This window comes from Rhinoderma darwinii, chromosome 11 (genome assembly GCF_050947455.1).
Source record: "Rhinoderma darwinii isolate aRhiDar2 chromosome 11, aRhiDar2.hap1, whole genome shotgun sequence".
Lineage (NCBI taxonomy): Eukaryota > Metazoa > Chordata > Amphibia > Anura > Rhinodermatidae > Rhinoderma > Rhinoderma darwinii.
This window is the reverse complement of record NC_134697.1, coordinates 70,781,486-70,805,637: the sequence shown is the minus strand read 5'-3', so window position 1 is coordinate 70,805,637 and position 24,152 is coordinate 70,781,486. Positions and strand designations below refer to the sequence as shown.

At 40.6% G+C, this 24,152-nt stretch overlaps 1 protein-coding gene and 1 long non-coding RNA gene across 5 annotated transcripts in view; one reads left to right on the top strand and one right to left on the bottom strand.

Annotated features, from left to right (window-relative positions):
* Positions 1–1,335: 1,335 nt before the first annotated feature.
* CSGALNACT2 (chondroitin sulfate N-acetylgalactosaminyltransferase 2) overlaps positions 1,336–24,152 on the bottom strand; it is a 91,992-nt gene continuing 69,175 nt past the window's right edge. For all 4 annotated transcript variants that reach the window (XM_075841728.1, XM_075841729.1, XM_075841726.1 and 1 more), the window contains 7 exons: positions 14,116–15,096; positions 12,636–12,852; positions 11,023–11,124; positions 9,472–9,650; positions 8,460–8,554; positions 7,074–7,155; positions 1,336–2,494 (listed from right to left, as the gene is read on the bottom strand). In XM_075841728.1, coding sequence (XP_075697843.1) covers positions 2,202–2,494; positions 7,074–7,155; positions 8,460–8,554; positions 9,472–9,650; positions 11,023–11,124; positions 12,636–12,852; positions 14,116–14,770 — 1,623 coding nt within the window. In that variant the 5' untranslated portion in view covers positions 14,771–15,096 and the 3' untranslated portion in view covers positions 1,336–2,201. The remainder of the gene's footprint in view (positions 2,495–7,073; positions 7,156–8,459; positions 8,555–9,471; positions 9,651–11,022; positions 11,125–12,635; positions 12,853–14,115; positions 15,097–24,152) is intronic.
* Positions 10,937–12,782, top strand: LOC142663236 (uncharacterized). The gene is made up of 2 exons (XR_012851065.1): positions 10,937–11,090; positions 12,468–12,782. It is a non-coding gene; the product is annotated as an uncharacterized LOC142663236 (long non-coding RNA).

Sequence of the window (24,152 nt, the reverse complement as noted above, 5' to 3'; positions counted from 1 at the left end):
CTGGTTTAAATAGCCAAGATAAAGTAGAGAGAAAAAGGTACTGGAACAGTGATACCAGAACTATAACATTATCCCTTATGGGAGAATTGTACCAGTCTATATATGTATATAAAAGAAGATTGTAATAAGACCCATCTAACACCCAAACGTCATGTTTTACAAAAGTGATTTGGGAAGTTTCCAAAACTACACAGAACATACAGATCTAGCAGAGCTCACCGTTTCCTTGGGCTCACCTTGCTAATATCACTGCAATATCACTATAAATTATCTAAGGCTTTAGGCAAACCGATTTCATTTTATTTTGGATTCATGATAGAAGTTGAACAACAAACTGAGCTCAGTTATGTCTGTGTGACTGCATCTTGAATGCTCCATAGGGTATTCAATACAAAACCTGTGCTCATGCCGTGCTCACTGCAATAAATCAGAGTTCTCAGGGTAGTTTAGAAAATAAAACTAAGCCGATTGGTTACCATGAGCAATGAGGCCACATTGTGAAATAACAGCACATTCTGACCATATACTGACTGGTATGAGTAGCTAGGATTGTCCACTCTTTATACACTGATAAACCTGAACTACCACTTAAACTCCGCCTAGACTGGTATGGCTTTTATTCAGTTTGAGCACCACCCCCACTCCGATATAGTGGAAATGTGACCACTTGGTGTCCAAAAAGTTCACCCATAGTGCTTGTCACTTTTTTACCAAGACTGCTGTTGGGCAGAATTGGGTTTTAACAGCGTGATGCCACTTTCAATCCTTAAAAACAAAAATTGTAATAAATAAAAATAACAGTTTAGCTACTTATCTTTACTGTTTTTGGAGCAATTTTGTTGTGTCGCTGACATTTAAGCATCCATAATACATTGCTCTCTGGTAATTAGAAACCATCGGAATCTTGATTTATATTGAACGGAGAAGAACAGTTAAATCAATACAAGATAAGTAAAGGAAAGTATTTACAAAGTTGCTCAACATTTTGTTTTACATTATACTGTGAAATGCTGTAAACTAATACCAGGTAATAATCAGGTCCTTGTATTGCATTTATTTTAGGCTGGATTCACACGAGCATGTTCGGTACGTAAAGGACGGAACGTATTTTGGCCGCAAGTCCCGGACCGAACACACTGCAGGGAGTCGGGCTCCTAGCATCATGGTTATGTATAATGCTAGGAGTCCCTGCCTCTCCGTGGAACTACTGTCCCGTACTGAAAACATGATTACTGTACGGGACAGTTGTCCTGCAGTGAGGCAGCGACTCCTAGCGTCGTACATAACTATGATGCTAGGAGCCCGGCTCCCTGCAGTGTGTTCGGTCCGGGACTTGCGGCCGAAATACGTTCCGTCCTTCACGGACTGAACATGCTCCTGTGAACCCAGCCTTAGAGTTTGCACTTAAAGTTGAAAACTGGAATGTTCTATGGCAAACGTATGACCAATGTTGTATTAATAGGATAAATGCTACAGTATGTAGCCATCGACAATGGACTACAGGCTTTATTATTGTGCTTACTTGTGACTTGCCAATATATACAAAAGGTGCAGACACCACAAACAGCGACTAAAGATTGATTCGGAGGGTGATTTGCCATCATTAGTACCTTGTGCTAGGTGTATATGCAGCATTATAAAGAAAAAGAATCATATAAAATAACATAAAAAAAGTTGTGCAGATGTGATATAATGTGTATGTACACACACTATACATACACAAAACCAGCATTTCACTGTACTGCATGTAGTCCATGGACTCTCTCTGCACTCTTTGAAGCATTAAGGCACACCGGAGCTGGACGCTGCCAGGCCTCAAAGTACCATTTTGTTCACTTTGTCTGTGCTGATTTACGGCACGGCATAATGTTCATTGCTGATCGAGAAATGATATGCCTTTATCCAAATTTCGATACCGTTACACATTAACCATACATGTGCTGGGCAGACATAAAAAACAAAGTTTGCGGGGGACGACGACTATTGCTCTAGATAATCCCTGATTTGAGATTTTTCCAAACTGTATAGGCAGCGCAGTAACGAATAGCATCTGGCTTAAATGGCATTATCAGGCCTAAATGTGAGGGTATTAGGTTTGGTTAAGCCCTCATGTTTCCCGCATCCATAAACAATGGGTCAACTTTTTAGTACAAGCTTGCAATTAAAGCTCGATTTTCATGTTCCATGTAAACCGTAATGGCTCATGCTTCGGACTCATTATTTGTCCTAAATGCTTGCTTGCGCAAATGGCCTTCGATTTCTTCCCGGAATACCAGCATGCCGAGGTGAGGGTGGGATGCCTCATTCATAGCCTTGGACTGAATGCACATACGATATTGCTCGGGGGTCAGTTCATCCACACAGTGCTTTTCATGCCACAAATGAAACAGGCTGGGCACTGGCGTACGGACCACAATCAGATCGCCGTGAAGGTACTTTCTGTAAAGGTGAACATCCTCTCCGCCCCATCCTTTGACCTCTAAATCAAAGCCACCTGCAGAAAGACAAACAATATGGACAAATCAGAATAGTTTACAGGAACTATTTGTATGCATGTTCTTCAACTGCCACTAGAGGGGGTCATACTAATAGCGTATACAGAAATAACGGCAGTATACATACAATTGCGGTTTTAAAAATTGTTACTCCTATGGAATATGGCACAAAAGAATCAGATGTAAAGGGATAAGAAGATCAAAGTGGAATACACCTATTTGCACTTATTGGTAACGTAATGTGAACTTTATGATGAATTTCCCAAGAACTGTATTTCCGTTACATTGATTACCATTTACAGAAGTTACATGGACACATTTATAGCCCGCTTACATTTGGAATTTGAAAAACACACATTTTCTAGGCTTGCAACCTGTCTGTCAAAATTTTGCAGCTTTTTTTCTCTATGATATTCCTGATGCATATTATGTGCGGATTTGCCACGCAGATTTTCCTGCAGGACAGCAATGTAAGGCTCTGGGGTTGGGGGTCAGAGTTTTTTGCCAAGGAAACCTTGGCGAAAAACTGCCAAATAGCCGGAAAAAATGGTCACGGGAAAAAGAAGCGACATGCCCTTTCTTCGGGTGTGTCAGTCTCGGACCTCCCACTGACATCAATGGGAGGCAGAGAAAGCGTTTTTTGCTACGTTTTTTGCCCGTGGCGCTCAATGGCTGTGACTGAAAAACGGCGTGCAGGCACGTCAATATCTGCCTCAAAATTCCAGATGGAATTTTGAGGCAGTTTTTTCTGCCTGCAAAAAAACTCAGTGTGTACGGGGCCTAATGCAGTACTATAAATGAGATTTCAAGTAATTTCCTCTACACTTGCAGAATTTTTCTGCACATAAATTGACGTGCAGTGCGTATCTCAAACTCCACGACATGTCAATTTATCTTGCGCGTCTCAGCATTGTATCTGACATGTTTAAAGAAAAACGCACCAAACACACCGTTTCCGAATAATGATGTGTTGGACTTTTTTTTTATATCTTTCCTTCCTTTTAGATCTACTTCTAACTTTGGCTTAAAAAAAACTAAGCCAAAAAGTGTGCGCAAGCATGTTGCTTAAAGGGATTTTCCCATCAGGGACATTTATGACATATTCACAGGATATGTCATAAATGTCAGATAGATGCGGGTCCCAACTCTATGACCCACACCAATCTCTAGAACAGGCCTCCCTAGTCCCTGTTTTAGCTGTTTGTGCTCACGCTGACTCCCAGCCACTTCCTGATTACATGGTCGGAGTTACGGAAACAGCGTAACTCACTGAGCTACGCTGTATCCGAAGCTCCCGTAGAACAGAACAGTAGTTACATAAACATGCTACGCTGCTTCCGTAACTGCCATTAACCACTATGGGAGTTAGGGGAACAGTGTTGCTCAGCGAGTTACGCGGTTTCCGTAACTCCGACCATGTAATCAGAAAGTGGCCGGGAGTCAGCGTGAGCACAAAAAGCTAAAACGGGGACATGGGGGGCCCGTTCTAGAGATAGGTACAGGTCCTAGAGGTGGGACCCGCATCTATCTGACATTTATGACATATCCCGTGGATATGTCATAAATGTCCTTCATGGGAAAACCCCTTTAATGTATCTTTCTAGTGGTGCGAGCTCAGTCGTTGTGGATATAGGGCTTCAAAATCTCCTGTAAAGACATATAGTTACCTGCAGTTATCACTGGGGGGGGGGGGGGGGGGGGGCTTAGAGAATACTGCATACGGTTTAATTATGGAGCTCAATGTGTACACTAGCTACACCTAGTGGTTGCTTCATGCAGCCAGAATTTTATCATTTAAATGGGTTGTCTAAATTCAGAAAATTGATGTTATTTTTTTGCATAATGAAAAGTTATACAACTTTTCCAATATACTTTTAGTATTAATTCCACATCGTTTTTAAGACTTCTGCTAGTTGTTATTCAGTCGGAACATTCATGGTTTCTTTCAGTGGATGAAATCTGTCCATGGTCGTGTGATGGACACACAGGTGCTGGGACCATTAGGCTACATTGACACGACAGGGACAAAAAAATGGACATTAAAAACTGATCAACTGTCAGTTTAACATGGCCATTTTGCATCAGTGACTCTACAAAATTTCCATTTCATCAACTTTTCATGGACGTTAAAAAAAATAAATAAATAAAAAAAAAAAAATGTATTTCATTTTCATGTTTTTTTTTGTCCCAACACCCTGAAAACACCACAGTGCCGCAATGTCCCTGTAGATAGTGACACATTGTAGATAATACCCACATGGGGCCAGTGCCCATATAGTATCACAGTGCCCACATATAAAGTGCCAGTGCTCGCATATAAAGTGACATAGACCTGTAGATTGCACCCCCCCTCTCTCTGTAGATTTTGTTGGCAGCGCTCTGGCTGATGATTTTGCTCAAGGAGCAGCCACTGACGTCACTGTCAATATATGGATAGTCACGCCAGGGGATTCTCCAGGAGGGGAATCGCCGCCCAGAGCATCAACAACAGAGGGTCTGGCCCCTCATACAAGGATCTACAGTGGCACTATCTACAGGGGAGTCAGAGGGAGCCTCTAACGTTACTGTCCATATATGGACAATGACGTCAAGGGCTTTCCCAGGACAGGTGTCCCCGGCCAGTGGTCTTTGATGATCTGGCCAGGGACTCCATCGTTGAAAGCCCGACATCACTGTCCATATATGGACAGTAATATCAAGGGCTTCCCCGGGCTCAGCACTCAAAGTAGCGCTGTGTCCAGGGAGTCCTCGGCCAGGATCAATTTTTTACAGCCGATTGATTCCTGAAAAACGGCCAATAAAAACTGATCCATTGAGTTCTATGGGATCCGTCTGGCCGTGAAAACGACCAAAAATAGGACATTTTTTGACGCCCAGTATTCACGGGCCGTTAACAAAACAGCCGTATGAATACACCCGTAGAACTTCATTGTTCTGAAATCGGCCGTGTGAATGTAGCCTTAGTTAGCAAATGAATAAAATCTAGCATTTAGCAATCTTCATATTAATAAGCTAATTTTGGCAATTTTCTCAGTTTGAAAAGAATTTCCCGGTAGCAACAAATTTATTTTTTACACTGCAAGGTAAAATCAGTCAAAGGGTCGCTATCATTTAAAGAGGCTCTGTCACCAGATTTTGCAACCCCTATCTCGTATTGCAGCAGATCGGCGCTGCAATGTAGATTACAGTAACGTTTTTATTTTTAAAAAACAAGCATTTTTGGCCAAGTTATGACCATTTTTGTATTTATGCAAATGAGGTTTGCAAAAGTACAACTGGGCGTGTTTACAGTAAAAGTACAACTGGGCGTGTATTATGTGCGTACATCGGGGCGTTTTTACTTCTTTTACTAGCTGGGCGTTAGGAATGGGAGTGTATGATGCTGACGAATCAGCATCATCCACTTCTGTTCGTTAACACCCAGCTTCTGGCAGTGCAGACACAGCGTGTTCTCGAGAGATCAGCATCATCCACTTCTCTTCACAACGCCCAGCTTCTGGCAGTGCACAGACACACAGCGTGTTCTCGAGAGATCACGCTGTGACGTCACTTCCTGCCCCAGGTCCTGCATCGTGTCGGCCACATCGGCACCAGAGGCTACAGTTGATTCTGCAGCAGCATCAGCGTTTGCAGGTAAGTAGCTACATCGACTAACCTGCAAACGCTGATGCTGCTGCAGAATCAACTGTAGCCTCTGGTGCTGATGTGTCCTCGCTCGTCCGACACGATGCAGGACTTGGGGCAGGAAGTGAGTGACGTCACAGCGTGATCTCTCGAGAACACGCTGTGTGTCTTCACTGCCAGAAGCTGGGTGTTAACGAACAGAAGTGGATGATACTTCTCGTCAGAACACCCAGCTAGTAAAAGAAGTAAAAACGCACAGATGTACATACACATAATACACGCCCAGTTGGACTTTTACTTTAAACACGCCCAATTGGACTTTAGCAAGCCTCATTTGCATAAATACAAAAATGGTCATAACTTGGCCAAAAATGCTCGTTTTTAAAAAATAAAAACGTTACTGTAATCTACATTGCAGCGCCTATCTGCTGCAATAGCAGATAGGGGTTGCAAAATCTGGTGACAGAGCCTCTTTAAAGTTATTTTTAAACTTGAACTGCTTATTTATAGTATAATCACTTTCTAATATTTATTCTAAAAAAAATTCTGACTCGGTAACTGCTTTACTTTTTACTCTGTATCTCCTGTTGCTAAGTGGCTTTCTCCTAGTAAACAAATCCTCTGTTGGCCGTCTCCATGTAAACTCTGTATACGGACTAGCTATCTGTGTATACAGAGGTCTTCCTCTCCTCCCCAGCATGTGCGCTCCCATGCTATTCCAGAAGTTCTGACTGTTTGTGCTTTGCACAATCTTATCTTGATCAACAATATAGCCATAAGATCCATCAACATCAGCTTGTCAACAATTTTTTAGTTTGTATAGCAGATGACTACACTGCAAAAGATTAATTAAACAATACCACTGTGCAGACAGGTAGTTAAACTGGGCTCAATTATCTAGCATTGACCCACGAAAAGGGCAGAATAAAGCAGAGTACAGAATAAATTACTCACCAATTGTCAAGAAATCCGATTTGTACTGACAAGTCATTCCAAAACCAAAATCTCTCCAAAACCCAGAGTCTTTTTTATGAACCTTGGAGAAGAAAACAAAAAGGAAGAGTTCAAAAAAAAAAAATCCTGAATTTTCTAAACATCCTGCATTGTTTCTTTTAGAACTGACCCAGTTAGACAAGTTCATGTTAATAATAACATTCACATATTCTACATTAATAGTAACTCAAATCACATTTGGAATCCTTATTATTCTTATCCGGTGCACAGCAGGATTTCAGTATTTAGCGCTACTGTAGTTAAGTTCCGCAGTATACAAATTGTAATCGTGCACTTTTAAAAACTTTTCAGTTTTAATACAGTGAAACCTTTTGGACATGGCCGCCCAAAATTGCATTGAAAGGTGGTTTTCTAGAGGTGTGCTCCTCGCAAAGATTGCAGTATGCAAAGTATATGATGGAACAATTAACACTCAAACTAGTAGTAGATTTTTTGCTTACATTTTTCGAGTTGTTTTCTCTGTGGTCTATTTCCAATGGCAACCAATAGAATTTGAAGCATTTATGGATACGGGTGCATTAGACTGACCCTCCGTTATTACTGCAAAACCGTGCCAGAAATCTGACACGTTGCTGTGCGGAAGATTAGTCCCATCCAATGGGGCTAAGCTACGTGTGGCTATAAGACGCCGTTTTTGGGCAAAAAACGCACCTTATTTATATGAACAAGTGATTTGACTTTTACCAGTGTTAACTGCCAGTGATATGGCTTTGATCCTAGTACCAAGTTCTAGTAATGATATGGCATCCCTGGTACCACTAGTGCACAACAGTGCCATCAGCTTGTGAGCCCCAAGGGGCCACGGATTAGGAAACTGTTCTTTATGACAGTGATTTTGTTTGATTAGAGAAGAAAACACATACTACAAGAGGAGTAGAACCTTTTTCACTATTATATTGATGAAAGCTCTTAAAGGCTATGTACACCTTTAAATCTTTTTGATTTTTAATAAAAATATCTATCAATGTGTTTGGTGCAACTTCCTAAATACTTGGTTAAAAATAGTTTTTACTTTTTGAGATACAGCGGATTAGTATCCTGTATGCAGAGCAGCTGTATCTAGTGCTGAATCCAGTATCGGTTAGGTTAGCGGCACTGACAGGTTCAGTGACAGTCTCTGACTCACAGGATCCCCCTGTTAACGATTACACCTACGTTATGAACTTAGACGTGATCAGTAACAGCTCGATCCCGCGTGTCTTTATTTTTATTTTTTTATAAGAAATAGGAGTTTAAATTTTGGTTTATCTACTACAGTTTTTGAAGGCAACCCAATGTACTAGCAAGGTAATAAAGGATAACTTGTGAAATAAAGATGGACCTTACCAGTTGTTGCTCCACAGGTGGTGGTACCTCTAGGTTGGCATACACGACTGCAGGATTGTAAAGGCTAAACACAACAGGGTAGAAAACCTTCTTACCTACAATATTAAGATGGAGATACCATCAGATATCACTGCCCAAAGAATTTCTGGGCTCCTTATCAATACAACATAGTGGACATAGAAAATGCATTCATATGCAGCAGACAAAAATCTGTGCAGATCTTCAAAATTGTGCAGGATAGGAGGGCAAATGTGTTCATATGGGTAGTATACGTTAATAAAGAGTTAATAGTAATGACCCTGCTGTTCTAGTTAATGGTTTACTACCATATTTCCTGGTGGTTAGGGTAGTAAATGGCTAATGCCAAAGTACCTGGTGTGATAGGGTAGTGGAGAGGTTAATGCAAGCATCATTGATGTTCTAATAAAATGAAGGTGTTAATGCCAGCACCCCTGGTGGTCAAAGTTAGTGAAAGGGTTAATGTCAGTATCACAATGATTGTGGTGTTTCTGAAATAACAGTGTACACTTTTGACTATTGTCAATGACAATATTAGGCTTCGTTCAAATCTGCGTTTGGGTCCCGTTCGGACGTTCCGTCAGAGGTTTCCGTCAGAACGGGACGCTGAACAGACACAAAAGGACACCGATTTCAATGGTGACGGATCCGGTGCCCATGGTTTCCGTTTGTGTCTGTTGTGCACCGGACCCGTCTTTTCACCCGAAGCAATGGACGGGTCCGGTGCACAACAGACACAAACGGAAATCATAGGCACCGAATCCGTCACCATTGAAATCAATGGTGATGGAAACGGAAACCTCTGCTTTCCGTTCGTATCAGTTTGTCTGTTCAGAGTCCCGTTCTGACGGAAACCTCTGACGGGACCCCAATGCAGATGTGAACGAAGCCTTAGATACTTAGCACAATTTTATTTTTAAAACTTACTATAGCTTTAGAAAATCAAGGATTCATAAATCTCTTGTTTGATTGTAAACAAAATGTGCATACTCACCAGTTTCTGCATTTAGTCGACAGGTGTCCAGAAACCCAGATGTAAAGTATACGTCAACATCACAGAAGAAAAGCAGAACATCGCCCTTATCCCAAGCTCGAGCTCCTACTTCTAGTCCACGTCCCCTGCTGAACTCCTCCTTCAGTGGGATTAGGGTGTAGTTATGGAAGTTTGTGTCACTGCAGCAGCGGAAGACAATAGTGACTCTTACTTTTCTTTAATGCAGCATAACAGAATTACAGAACTCATAAAGTTGAGTAACAGCTTAAAACAAAATATCATACAAAATAAATACTTCCATTGTGATGGGTGGTCCATTTGCTTATATTCTCTTTATTAAATTAGATTGTGGATTATCGAGCAGGATGCCGGATCATACAGAGATGTAATTTCTATTCCACCTGCAATGACCCCCCCCCCCCCATATTTCAGAAATATATCCTCTTTGAATATTTCTTATGTAACCTTGTAGATAGTGGTCCGGCTGAACACCCAGACATTAAGTTATCACATTCCTTATTAATTTGTCACATACACATGTGAATATAATAACTCCTCCACACTCCCCATTTAGAAGAACAAGCTATTGTATTCTTACCAAAAAGAACAGATCCAAGTCTGATGTAAGCCCCTAATGATATTATAATATTACGTTTGAAATGTATTGTATGTCTGTGATTGGCTCAATACGAATATTCTCATTGTATGTTAATAGCTTAATCAGAGTTATTGTCACATTGCCTCTGATTGGTTACCCTAACTTCAAGCCTACACCCCATTTGAATATTATTATAAATTGTTTGATCAATGAATCTCAGGGGAGTATTTTTAAGCATACAAGCAAGGTCTGTGTCTCTACTTCTCTCCGATAGATGGATACATTTCCGGAGTGAGTGCCGGTTGAAACACTCATCTAAAATTTCAGTCTAATATATTTTGAGTTATGACATCAACAGAGAGTGGAGGGGTGTCTATATATTGAAAACACATTTTTCTATTGGTGCTTGTAATGTCCAGCAGATTGAGGACTGCTTTTTACAGACGCCCTCGTGCAAAGAATAACACGGTCATCTTAGTCCTCATACACACGACCGTAGTGGTGTGTGCACGGTCGTGATTTGCGGCTCGGATGTCCGCGGAGTGTCACTCGCTGGCCGCACGCAAAATCGCAGGCCGTGCACATGGCCGCGTGCATTCATTTCTATGAGCCTGGACCGCAAAATATGGCCGTAATAAGACATGTCCTATCTTTTTGCGGTCCAGGGTCCTGGGCAATGCACGGACCGTGGAAACCAAGACGAAGTAAAATACATTTTATTGGGTAGAAGTCTGCTCCTCTATTAGTCAAAAACTGACTTTTCCCTCCTTTGGGAACGCCAAAATGTAAAAATAATTTTTAATAAATAAGTAATTAGTAATGGCCACCCATATACAAACAGATAATGACATACACCATTCTACGGTAGCAGGGTAAGGAGGTCTAAGAATTTAAAACCAAATTGATATTCTTACAAATAACTTTCAACCCAGGTTTAAAAGGATCCGACTTACCTTTCTATATTCTTAAGGATATTTTGCACCTCTGACAGTCCATTTTCACCAAAGTAGACTACTGTCAGGTAAGTCCTTTTATCTTGTTGAATACACACATCTCTAGATTAGAGTAGAATACAGTATGTTTATGATATATAGATACATTAAAGCAAATGCTACGTAGCCAAAAAGCATGAGGACAACCATCGTAATTAGTAGGTCCATCCATTTTGATCATACACATTGTTAACAAGAAATATAATCATAAAAATGTAGTTTTGTACTTGAAGTGCTATGTACCAGTTATCAACATTTTCCACAGGAAATACTAATATATGTGTCAATACAACAATCAACAATCTAGTGAGGGATATATATATATATATATATATATATATATATATATATATATATATATATATATATATATATATATATATATATATACACATACATACACACACATACATACATACACATACACACACATATATATAGATATATATCTATATTGGGTAAAGCAGGTTAGTTAAACCTGACCTGTCAGTCTGATCATAAAAAAGCCAAAATTCAGCATTTTGACACCAAGGGTTGCTCAAGCTACTTGGCAAGACTAAAGCCCCTATTACACTGGAGAATTTTGTCCACTGCAGCGAGTGCTGATCAATGAGACATCGTTGATCGGCGCTCGTTTACTTCTGTCACAATGAGCTATGGATGGGGACGAGCGGTCGTTACTCCGATCGTTCGTCCCCAAATATTATCATCATGTCGTCAGCGCGTCTCTCTGTTTACACAGGAGATGTGCTGCCGACAATGATAATATTTTACTTTTTTAAAACGATACGATCAGCACATGAACAAGCGTTTGATCATTCATCTGCTGATCGCTGCCCTATTTACACTGGGCAATTATCGTCAACGAGCGTTATATGAAGACCCGTCTGCCCGATAATCGCCCAGTGTAAAACCCCCTTAAGGCATAAGAGAGTTCTAAAGGCCTCAATTATATCTTACATTGACTAAAAAAATTAAATGAATGGATAGATACATTTTTCAAAAACACATATCACTCATATCTGCATTATATTACTTTAAAATTAGCAATTTAATAAATCCAGGGACTTATCACTATTTCAAGCGAAGAAGGATTTTTTTCCACATAGGCAGGATCAACACATGGTATTGTTGGACCAGATGACACAGCTTTTTTTTTAGCCAAAGCCACGAGTGGATCCTAGCTGAAGAAAAAGCATGAAAGACTGATACATCTCTCTATTGCATTCGTCCTCCAGTTTGGCTAAAAAAAACAAAACAACTGGATCAGCAGTAGAACAGCACCAAAAACTGCATATGTGAATTCAGCCGTAGGACGATAAATTGTCATGAACTTCATTCAATCCTATGACAACAGAAATACTATCATAGAGAATGACAGCTTGTTTCTTTTTTTGTTTTTCTAGTTATCATCAGTGTCAGAACCTGATGCTCTTACAGAGATCGGTGGTGCTACATAGGCGCCTGCATAAGTGGACTCGGGCTTCATACTTTTTTTATAGTCACAGAACTCCTCGGTGACTACTAACTTCAGACAAAGAAATATTTTTATAAATATGCTCTAAAGTTCTTACTTGTAGTTCTGAATGAACTGTGCAAAGGCTTCCGTTCTGCCAGACAACGGGATGATGATGTTGACAAATGTCCTAAAGATGTCCTGTGTTTCCACTTTGACTTTCATGAGTGGGCCAAATGGTCTGAATAAAGTGATGTGGCGATAACTCCCAGATTCAGGCTTTTTGTAGAACAGTTCGTAATGGGATCCTTTATCTCTTTCAGTTCTATAATACCCTAATAATGATAAAAGTAAAAAAACAAAAAACATAAGCGAATTTAATTTAAAAGAAATTATTGCATAATAAAGTTCCTATAATTTGGCATGATAGGTACAGGATTGTCAAGGTATAAAAACCGCACTTGTCAGGGTTGGGAACTTTGAGAAGGAAAGTCCAAAATAAAAAAAGGTTTGTCCGGTGTGACAGTCACTTTATATAGGATGTCAGAGCTGAATAGCTATATACATCCCTGACATATTTTGCTCACTAAGATTGCGCTAGCAGCTGTTAGCTACTAGCATGATCTTCATCTTCATGTTAGTCATGGCAATAGAAGTTGCCATGACTTTCAGGCTACCACTTCCCACCAGTGGCATTATTGTAAGAGCAGTATTCTAAGGGTCCTTTTACACGGGCCAAAATGACAGCTCGTTGATCGGCGCTAGTTTCTTCCTTTCACAAGGAGTAATAATCAGTTATGTATGGGGGTGAGCGATCGTTACTACGATCGTTCGTCCCCATACATTTCAAACAGATCCCTGAAAAAAAAAAAAGAGCTATATTTATTTAAAATCAATGAAAAAGGCCATTCTTACTCATACGAGGGCAGGTTATACACCAGTTCCCACCAGGATGCAGACAGACCACAATGCTACATAGAGGGAGATTGCAAGGTGCAAAATAATGATGAACATCCACTCTTGTGCCTACTCTTCATGAGGGGGGTTGCTGCTTAGTATTATCATTGCACACAGATATGGCTTTTATAGAAGTGCCAGATACGCCCCATACATGTCGGCAGCACATCTGTCGGTTTTCACAGGGAGATGTGCTGCCAACAATGCTAATATTTAGTGCTGCATAAAAGATGCGATCAGCCGATTATCGAGCATTTTCTCGTTCATCGGCTGATAATTACCCTGTTTACACAGGACAATGATCGGGAATGAGTGTTCGTTTGAACACTTGTTTGCCCGATCATTGGCTCGTGTAAAAGAATCTCAAGACTGTGCTGACACCTGTAGTAGACAATAATTAAATGGAGCCGGGGGCACAGCTGATGACATCACTCACCAGTGCCTGCCCACTCATTCCATTCTGATGTGGCAGCCGGAAGAGGAACCATGTGTAAATGAACCATGTGTACAAGTAAAAACATTGTGAACTAACCTATAAATTATCTACTTATTTAATTATGGATAAATTATATCTAAAAGGTGTCTACACAACTACTGATAAATATAGAGATGCCAGAAAGAACAAATTTCGTAGAACATACCTTCCACAAAATCAGATTCACTGAATATCAGTTTTTCCGACCCTCTATTCTCTTGTTCTTCATCATCTTCATCAGGGTTATTAATGACCTCCAGGCCAGCTTCTATAACTTCAACCAATTCATCTCTCCTGTCCTTCCTCATAGGTTTTTCCTCTGGGTGACGTGTTAGTCCCATCTCCAGCTGGTAAACCTTCATGGTATTAAAACTTTCAAAGGGGACAACTGCGTATTCACTGGGAAGTTTAGCACCCACCACAACCTCAGCCTTGTCAATCTGTGAATGTAGAAACTCAAGCAGGTCATTAGGGGGCTGCTCTTTGGTACCTTGGTGCCCTGCACCATTGCCAGCTGATTGTTTCTTCTCATGTGCCAACCTCAGCTTCTCACTCATTTCCTGAAGTTCTTGCTTGAGTTGGGCAATCTGTCTTTTTAGGCTGGTTGCACGGCTTTTGTAATGCTCCTCCTGCTCCTGAAGAAGAGCCTGGTAGTAGTCCTTGTTGTACATCTCTCCTGCAATCCCAGGAAGAGAACCATTTCCTTCAGGAGTAGGGGCACATTCTAACAGATATGTGAGAAGCATTAAGCTGAAAACCAGGGCAAGTCCTACAAATAACCATCGGGTCCTGCCTTGGAGATACCACCCTCTCCTGGGCATTCTCTTGGAAATTAGTATTTTTCTTGCGCATGAAGACAATTTAGATAATTATTCAGTGAAGTCCTTCCTTTATGTCCAAATGTTTTTGTCTCATGTCATGGAAACAAAAATATGTTTTAATCAAGACTGCAACAGGCCCACACATGTCCATTCAATCCGTAAAAATTAGGTAGACCCTTGTTAAACATCCACAACTAGTGAAACATTGCTGGCTATAAGCTGCTGCTTGTTGAAGAGTAGCTCCAGAACTGTGCATTTCAGGATGTTGATTCGAGATGTATTAACACTCCAGCCTCTCAAGATGTGAAGAAGTCAATTGCTTTGTTCTAAAACAAAAAAGTAGTTAACGTTTAAAGAGTATACAAAATACTATTGTAAATATTATTCAAACAAACATATTGAATATTATATGAAAATGCACAATGCTTTGAATAGAATATGGATCTATTCTATTTAAGCTGGAACTCTACAGTGTCGCCTGAAAGTCACGGTAAAGACGTCACATTATCTCACACCTCTACTTCAGTGTTTCCCTATAGGTAAAAATTTGAAAGGTCCATTGCAAGGTTGTTTACTGCTTTTTCTACCATAGGTAAATGTGTTAAGCCAATCACTGGCTGGAGGCGATGTCTGGTCATTCTAACGACACCCCGGTGAAGTTACTGTGGAAGTAAGTGACGGCACAGCGTGATCTCGCGAGATCACGCTGTGCTGTCAGTACAGCTGGACATGAATGAAGAGAAGCATATGACGCTGATTGGTCAGAGTCATACACTTTTCTTTACAACGCCACAATGCCCATGGGCATTAAGAACAAATTTGCATAAATCTTAGAACCTTCATAACTTTGTCAAAAATAAGCGTTTTTGAAAAAACAAAACAAAACACAGTACTTATCTACATCAAAGTGCCTATTAGATTAGGTAGGAGATAGGGCCATTATAAACAGATGACAGAGCCTCTTTAAAGGCTGGGCACTTGTCTGGTTATCACGATTTATTATTTAAAGAGGCTCTGTCACCAGATTATAAGTGCCCTGTCTCCTACATAATCTGATCGGTGCAATAATGTAGATAACAGCAGTGGTCTTTAAAACGATCATTTTTGAGAAAGTTATGAGCAATTTTAGATTTATGCTAATGAGTTTCTTAAAGACCAACTGGGCGTGTTTTTACTTTTGACCAAGTGGGTGTTGTAAAGAAGTGTATGAGGCTTTAAAGAGGCTCTGTCACCAGATTTTGCAACCCCTATCTCCTATTGCAGCAGATCGGCGCTGCAATGTAGATAAGAGTAACGTTTTTGGGTTTTTTTAAACGAGCATTTTTGGCCAAGTTATGACCATTTTTATATTTATGCAAATGAGGCTTTTTAAAGTACAACTGGGCGTGTTTAAAGTAAAAGTACAACTGGGCGTGTTTTGTGTGTGTACATCTGGGCGTTTTTACTTCTTTTACTAGCTGGGCGTTGTGAATGGGAGTGTATGATGCTGACGAATCAGCATAATCCACTTCTCTTCGTTAACACCCAGCTTCTGGCAGTGCACAGACACACAGCGTGTTCTCGAGAGATCACGCTGTGACGTCACTCACTTCCTGCCCCTGGTCCTGCATTGTGTCGGATGAGCGAGGACACATCGGCACCAGAGGCTACATTTGAGTGACGTCACAGCGTGATCTCTCGAGAACACTCTGTGTCTGCACTGCCAGAAGCTGGGCGGTAACGAAGAGAAGTGGATGATGCTGATTCGTCAGCATCATACACTTCTATTCACAACGCCCAGCTAGTAAAATAAATAAAAACGCCCCGATGTACACACATAATACACGCCCACTTGTACTTTAGAAAGCCTCATTTGCATAAATATAAAAATGGTCATAACTTGGCCAAAAATGCACGTTTTTAAAAAAAACAAAAAACGTTACTCTTAACTACATCGCAGCGCCGATCTGCTGCAATAGGAGATAGGGGTTGCAAAATCTGGTGACAGAGCCTCTTTAAGTGCACCCAAACACCAGTCCACACATCCATGCAAAATGCTACCACCACTTGCAGTATTAGGCAGACAAAAGTCCACTCCTGGTAACCCACAAATTCACACACTGAATCTGAATGGCAACAAACAGGTTATGCTTTACCTCTTTGAGGTAGTGGGTAGGCTTACTGCAGCAAGGAACAAACTTATTAGTTTTAAGATTAAACATATGAAAGTGCAGCGCTTAAAAAGGTTACAAAATGTTTTTAAAATAACATAATAAAAAGGTCATACATATAAGCAAAAAGAGTTATAAACGGTCCTTTTAACTATTGTGTGTTTTACCATGTAGTGAATTAATAAAGTATTCATAATTTTTTTATACAATTTGTGCGGTGTTGGATTGTTTTGTAGGTTTTGTGTATACACACACATATATATATATATATATACATATACGTACATATAGCACACCTGGTTTGTGGACTAGAGCAAGAGCCCAATTCTGATTTTGTAAAAATAAAGAAGTGGAAAAACAGAAAAGTCCAATACTTAGCGATTCCGTATGGTAAAGTCTTTACTTTACTTCCAGGGACATGGGCAGAAGATGTGCACGACTCCAATTCAATCGGGTCCCCAATTTGCAACCTCAAAGTGTGAATGGACCCTTATGTTTATACACTCCGGCATGGGGGTGGGTTGAAAGGTTAATCCCCTCCCCGCCTAGATCAACCCACAGGGACGGCACTTCATTACTAATGCACAATGCCACATATCTCTTTTTGACTAGCAATTCAGAAATATTATAGAACAGAACTTCAACCCCATATGAAAGAAGTTACACTGACAAGTATCCTTTTAGAAGTCATATTTCATCCTGGCGATCAGATAGGTACTAAACTTGACCTATTATTATGGGCGCACCAATATTAATACGTACACAAGTGTAAGAATAACACCGAATACATGTAATGTATTTACACTTGACTGAAAGCTGGCGACGAACATACCAATGACCTGGCGACGATACATCGATAGAGCCTAAGAAAAAAATTGCAAAAACATATTTATCATAAACCGTATTCCACAAGTAGACTTACATGCAGGCGCCACAGCAACAGGAGGTTTCTGAGAGGTCGGACCATTTGCATTGAATAGACTTACATACATAATTACTACAGCAAAAGGAGGTTAATTGTATCACAAGAGAGATCTGGGGGAATGTTTACCCCTAACAGAGCTTCAGAGACAGATCGGAGACGGTGCCAGATATGGTGCTGGAACTAAGATAACCGAATTATCACATTGTCTCCAGCTTAATGCAATAGAAACATTTAAAAAATAAAAGCTAAAAGTATTATATCCCCCAAGGACTGGATTGATTTTACCACAGGGTCTATTGCCCTTTTCTTATGTGGAAACAGCCAAAAACTCCTATTGTCTCTCCGATTCATTGTCGTCTTGATTACAGTAAGGCTATGTTCACACTGAGTATTTTGCAGGAGGAATATCTGCCTCAAAATTCCGTTTGGAAGTTTGAGGCAGATATTCCTCTCCCTGCACGCCGATTTTCGCGGCGATTTTCGTGCCGTTTTTCGCCCGAGGCCATTGAGCGCCGCGGGCATACAACACCGCGAAATACGCTTTCTCTGCCTCCCATTGAAGTCAATGGGAGGTCAGAGGCGTAAACGCCCGAAGATAGGGCATGTCGCTTCTTTTTCCCGCGAGGCAGTTTTACTGCTCGCGGGAAAAAGACGCCGACGCCTCCCATTGAAATCAATGGGAGGCATTTTAGGGCCATTTTTGCGACGCGGTTTCCGCGTCAAAAAACTCGGCAAAATACTCAGTGTGAACATAGCCTAACTGGTTCAGATAGAGTTCAGAGACTATGACAAAACCTAATTTCAATAGAAACATTTTCATTAACCCCTTAGTGACCAACCATACGCCTTTTCACGTTCGTCACTAAGGGGCCTTAGGCTAGGCTGACGCCTTTTCACGTGAGCCTAGTCTAAGTCCTGCACGGGTCTCCCGTGTAGGCTGGAGCCGGGGCTCAGCTGTCTGATGACAGCCGGGCTCCTGCTCCAACACCCGCGATCGAAGTTTACTTCGATCGCGGCCGTTTAACCCGTTAAATCCCGCCGTCAATAGCGACTGCGGCATTTAACTTGTTTACAGAGGGAGTGAGCTCCCCCTCTCACCCATCGGCGGCCCGCAAATGCAATCGCGGGTCTCCGATGGGTTGTCATGGCAGCCGGGGGCATGATGAAAGCCCCCAGGTCTGCCCTGGACATATGCCTGTTAGGACGCGCCGGAGGCACGTCCTAACAGATTGCCTGTCAGATTTACACTGACAGGCAATAATGCTCTGGTATACGAAGTATACCAAAGCATTATAGCAGCGATCTGTGGGAGTAATGAAATAAATAATAAATGTGAAATAAAGATTATTAATAAAAATGACAGTAAAAAAAAAAAAAAAAAAAAACCATTTTTTTCCATAAAAAGTGGTTTTATTTAGTGAAAGTGTAAAAAATAAATAAAAAAGTACACATATCTGGTATTGCCGCAACCGTATTGACTCCATTAATAAAGCTAATATGTAATTTAAACCGCAAGGTGAACACCGTAAAAACAAAAAAAAGCGAACAATGGCGAAATTGCAATTTTTTTTCCATTGCCCCCCAAAAAAGTCATAATAAAATGAATCAATAAGTCCCATGTACCCCAAAACAGTACCAATCAAAACTACGTCTCTTCCCGCAGAAAACAAGCCCAAAAAATCACTACATTGATGGAAAAATAAAAAAGTTACGGCTCTTGGAAAGCGACGAGGCAAAAACAAATAATTTTAGTTCAAAAGTGTTTTAATTGTGCAAAAGTCGTAAAACATAAAAAACCTCCACATATGTGGTATCGCCGTAATCGTACCGACCCATAGAAAAAAGGTAACATGTTATTTACGGCGTCAATTTAAAAACGCATAGAACAATGGTGGAATTTCAAGGTTTTTTTTTTATAATCCCCCCAAAAAAAGTTAATAAAAGTTAATAAAAAAAATTATATGTACCCTAAAATGGTGCTATTAAAAAGTACAACTAATCCCGCAAAAAACAAGTCCTCATACAGCTATGTAGACGAAAAAATAAAAAAAACGTATAGCTCTTTGAATGCGACTATAGAAAAACGAATAAAATAGCTTGGTCATTAGGGCCTAAAATGGGCTGGTCACTAAGGGGTTTAATATTTTTTTTAACCCCCTTGCTGACATTTGACTTAGGGCTGGCAAGGGACAGTATTTTTTTTTTAGCAATTTGTTTTTTCAGTGTAAAAGTAGTAAACAAAGAAACACACATACATATAAATTTGGTATCGCCATAATCGTATTAATCCGCAGAAGAACGTAAATACGTCGGTTTTTACCACTGTGGATGAAAAAGCAAACCCAAAAAACAATAATGGAATCATTATTAGTTTCCCTTTCCACCCCTCAAAGAATTTTTGAAACTAGGCAAAAACGACTTCTCATCCCGCAAAAAAACAAGCCCTCATACTGCTATATCAATGTAAAAATATTTTAAAAAGTTATTGCTTTTGCAATGAAGGGAGGGAGAAACGTAAATTAAAAACTGTACTGCGGCGGCATGGGGTAAAAATACCGATACTATCCACGACAAATGCTAGAGAAATTGTAGCTATTAACATATTTATCCCCGTTTTCTGGGGTAGTCGGACTCCCAGCATCTAGGACATGGTATATTTTGGGAACTCATAGTTTTACACTTCAGACGCCATGTAAGCCCATGATTGGTTCAGGACAAAACATATGGTCATTATATGCTATTGGCTAAACGAAGTCCAAATTAACGTCATATTGTAAACATTGCAGATGATTGGCTGGAATGACGCTGCTCCTACCTCTAAAGATATTATTGTAATTGCTTGATGAACAAACGTCAGAGAAGGATTTTGAGAATACCAAGCATGGTCTCTTGTCATCTTTTCTCATATATATATATATATATATGTTATATATATACATATATTACCTATTATTTGATACTGGATAAATCACTGGAGGGCGGGTACCGGTTGACATACCCAATACAAAAATCAGTCCAATATATTTTGGCTCAGTTGTTGCATCAACACCATTCCCTCTCAGAGATCGGCCCAATATAATTTTTTTCATTTTATTGTTATACCTAATACCTTTACCGATTATCCCATCTAATCTGTCATATAGTAGCAACATTAATTTATCCCCACCTTCCCATCTAGTAACCAATACAGGTTTGCCTCTATAAGGTATCCGTGAGTATTCCTAATGTGTCTACTAATATCCTGAATGTGTTAATACCTAAAAAGTAAATCCTTTGTATTATCTAAGTCCTCCCCAATGGCGTTATAAGATCTCCGCTTGCCATTGTGAAAGAATTGAGCTATATATTAAAATCCCTTCCTGGTCCAGTAGTGAAATTCACTAAAATGAGTTGTTTCCCCCAGCTGTCTATTATACCAACAGGGGGTGATCCCTCAATTCCCAAATGCTCTCGCACATGCAAGTCTTCGTTATCATTTTAACCAATGGAATCCCTCTCCACTGACTCTCCCCAAGTTGACCCGACTTAAATAATGCAGAAATATTTGGCACAGGTCCTTGACTTTTTTAACCAGCACTTCTAAAATATCATGTTGAGCCCAGGTTTTTATGTAAGGTAGTTGTGTTGCTAGAAAGTTACGTTTCACATTTGGTATTGCCAGTCCTCCATATTTAGGTGATCACAGGTAAGTATGTCAGTTTCATCCTGACCCTTTTGCTGCCTGATATTAGTTTGTTTAAATGTTCTCTATTGTTTTCAAAACAGAGTTTTCAATCCAGAATGGCGCTTTTATCAGGACATATAACACCTGCGGGAGAATTATCATTTTTATCAAGCAAATCCTATAGGCCATCCTCTTTAACAGAGGAACCAAGTTAACATCGCTATATAAACAGGGGTCCAGAGAGATGTAAATACTCAGGTATGTAAAATGCCCATGCTGATCAATAGTCTTTGATTTATGCCCCTCCAGCACAATACCCGGATCCAAGGGTAGCAAAACGGATTTACTCCATTTTATAGATCACCCCGAACTCCTCAATGCATAATATGCTCCAGTACTTCTTCCGTGTTATCCAAAAGAATTAGTAGATCATCTGCATACAGTGAAATCTTGTCCCCTCCCGCCATCCACTCCTAAATCTCCTCTGATTTTAACAATGGCTCAATTAGCAATGCAAAGAGTAAAGGGGAGAGAGGACAACCCTGTGTTGTAGCTCTCCCGAGCTCTAAAGAATTAGATCTATTTCCATGTATAGCCAATCTAGCTTTAGGGCCTCTATACAAGATTTTAATCCATTTGACAAACACTTGTCCCAAACTATATTGATCCAAAATTTCAAAGAGGTACCTGCACTCCACAGTGTCAAACACTTTAACAGCATCCAGTGACAGTATGGCGTGGAGGTGTCCCTTTCCCTTCCACGGTTTGTTAGCAAACACCCTATGAGCGTTATAAGTTGTTGACCTTTTTGGCATAAAGTCGCATTGATCGTCATGAATCAGAGATGATTCATGTACCACAAGAAGAATCTTTGCCAATATTTTAACATCATCATTTAACAAAGAGTAAGGGCGATGTGAGCACCAAACATAGCGGTCCTTGTCCACCTTCAGGATCAAAATTATCATCACTTTCTCTATTGATGCTGGTAACCTACTCTGGGCATACGAGCATGTAAGCAGGTGATACACTTGTAAATGTGATAGAGCCGTCAACACAGATTCTTGGTAGCACGGTTTACTGCAGTACAACTGCAACTATTTATCTTTGATGTGAAGCCAACAGTTAGGCTACATTCAGAGGAGCGTGTCCGATTTGAGCGCGTAAAAACACACGTTTTTATTACATTTCTTGTCCGTGTGTGTCGCGTATTGGCATCAGTGTGGCATATGTTTATGTCTGTGCAAGTACTTTTTTTTTTACATTTATTTCTCTGCTTTTCTATTTATCGGATGCGTGAAACACGGACTGCACACAGATGTCGTCCGTATGCAGTCCATGGTTTTCACGCACCCTTAGACTTCAATGGGCGATTAAGTGCGTGAAAACGCACCAAGATAGGACATGCAGTGAGTTTCACGCAACGGTCACACGCTGCGTGAAAAACAATGCATTGAATTGCATGGGTCCGTTGAGCTGTGATTTTTTTCAACACACAGCACATGGACGAGTATTACGCTCATCTGAATGAGCTCTTAAATGGAGGTTGGGAACATAGATCACGCTTGAGTCCCCCTGAGAGAGGTTGCGCCTGATGAACCCACGTTGGCCAGAGATAGGGCGATGGAAACTAGTCACTGCGGTAGCTACTAACTTCTGAGCAGAATGCCTAGGGGCAAGAGTTACGCTCTTGGTCCCTGGGTGCGCTATCAATGTCAGTTGGACTAACCGGACCTACTGGTACCACCGGAGGTCCTCGCGGCGCTAGCCTCTACCTCTCGCTGTCACCCTCTCCCACCCTCAGCCAAAGAGGCTCGCCTAGAGACACAAACCAGTAAGGAGTGACAGACACATGCTACACCTTTTTCTAATTGTCCATACGTTCAGTATAGCTGCGGCTTCTGTCGCTCTGTTCCTTTTAAGTCTGTTTGCTTCACAACTATTTAAAGAGGCTCTGTCACCACATTATAAGTGCCCTATCTCCTACATAAGGAGATGGACGCTGTAATGTAGGTGACAGCAGTGCTTTTTATTTAGAAAAATTATCTATTTTCACCACTTTATTAGCGATTTTAGATTTATGCTAATGAGTTTCTTAATGCCCAAGTGGGCGTATTTTTACTTTAGACCAAGTGGGCGTTGTACAGAGGAGTGTATGACGCTGACCAATCAGGGTCATGCACTCCTCTCCATTCATTTAGTCAGCGCATAGGGATCCTGCTAGATCCTTATGTGCTGTCTTATACTAACACATTAACGATACTGAAGTGTTTAGACAGTGAATAGACATTCCACAGGATGTCTATTCACAATCTCTGCACTTCTTTACTCTGTCTGTGGTAGTTACAGCAGAGGAAGCGTAATCTCGCGAGATTACGCGGTAAATGACAGGTTACAGCGAGATTACGCTTTGCTCTGCTGTAACTACCACAGAAAAAAGGAACGAAGTGCAGAAATCAGTCGTCTTCCACTCGTCCCCTTGACGGATTCGGATCAAATTGTAAGCCCCACGCAAGTCTAGTTTCGAGAAAATCCTGGCTCTTCGTATATGGTCAAACAGTTCGGATATTAGGGGCAACGGGTATTTGCTCTTGACCGTGATCTTGTTGAGACCACGGTAGTCAATGCAGGGTCGAAGAGATC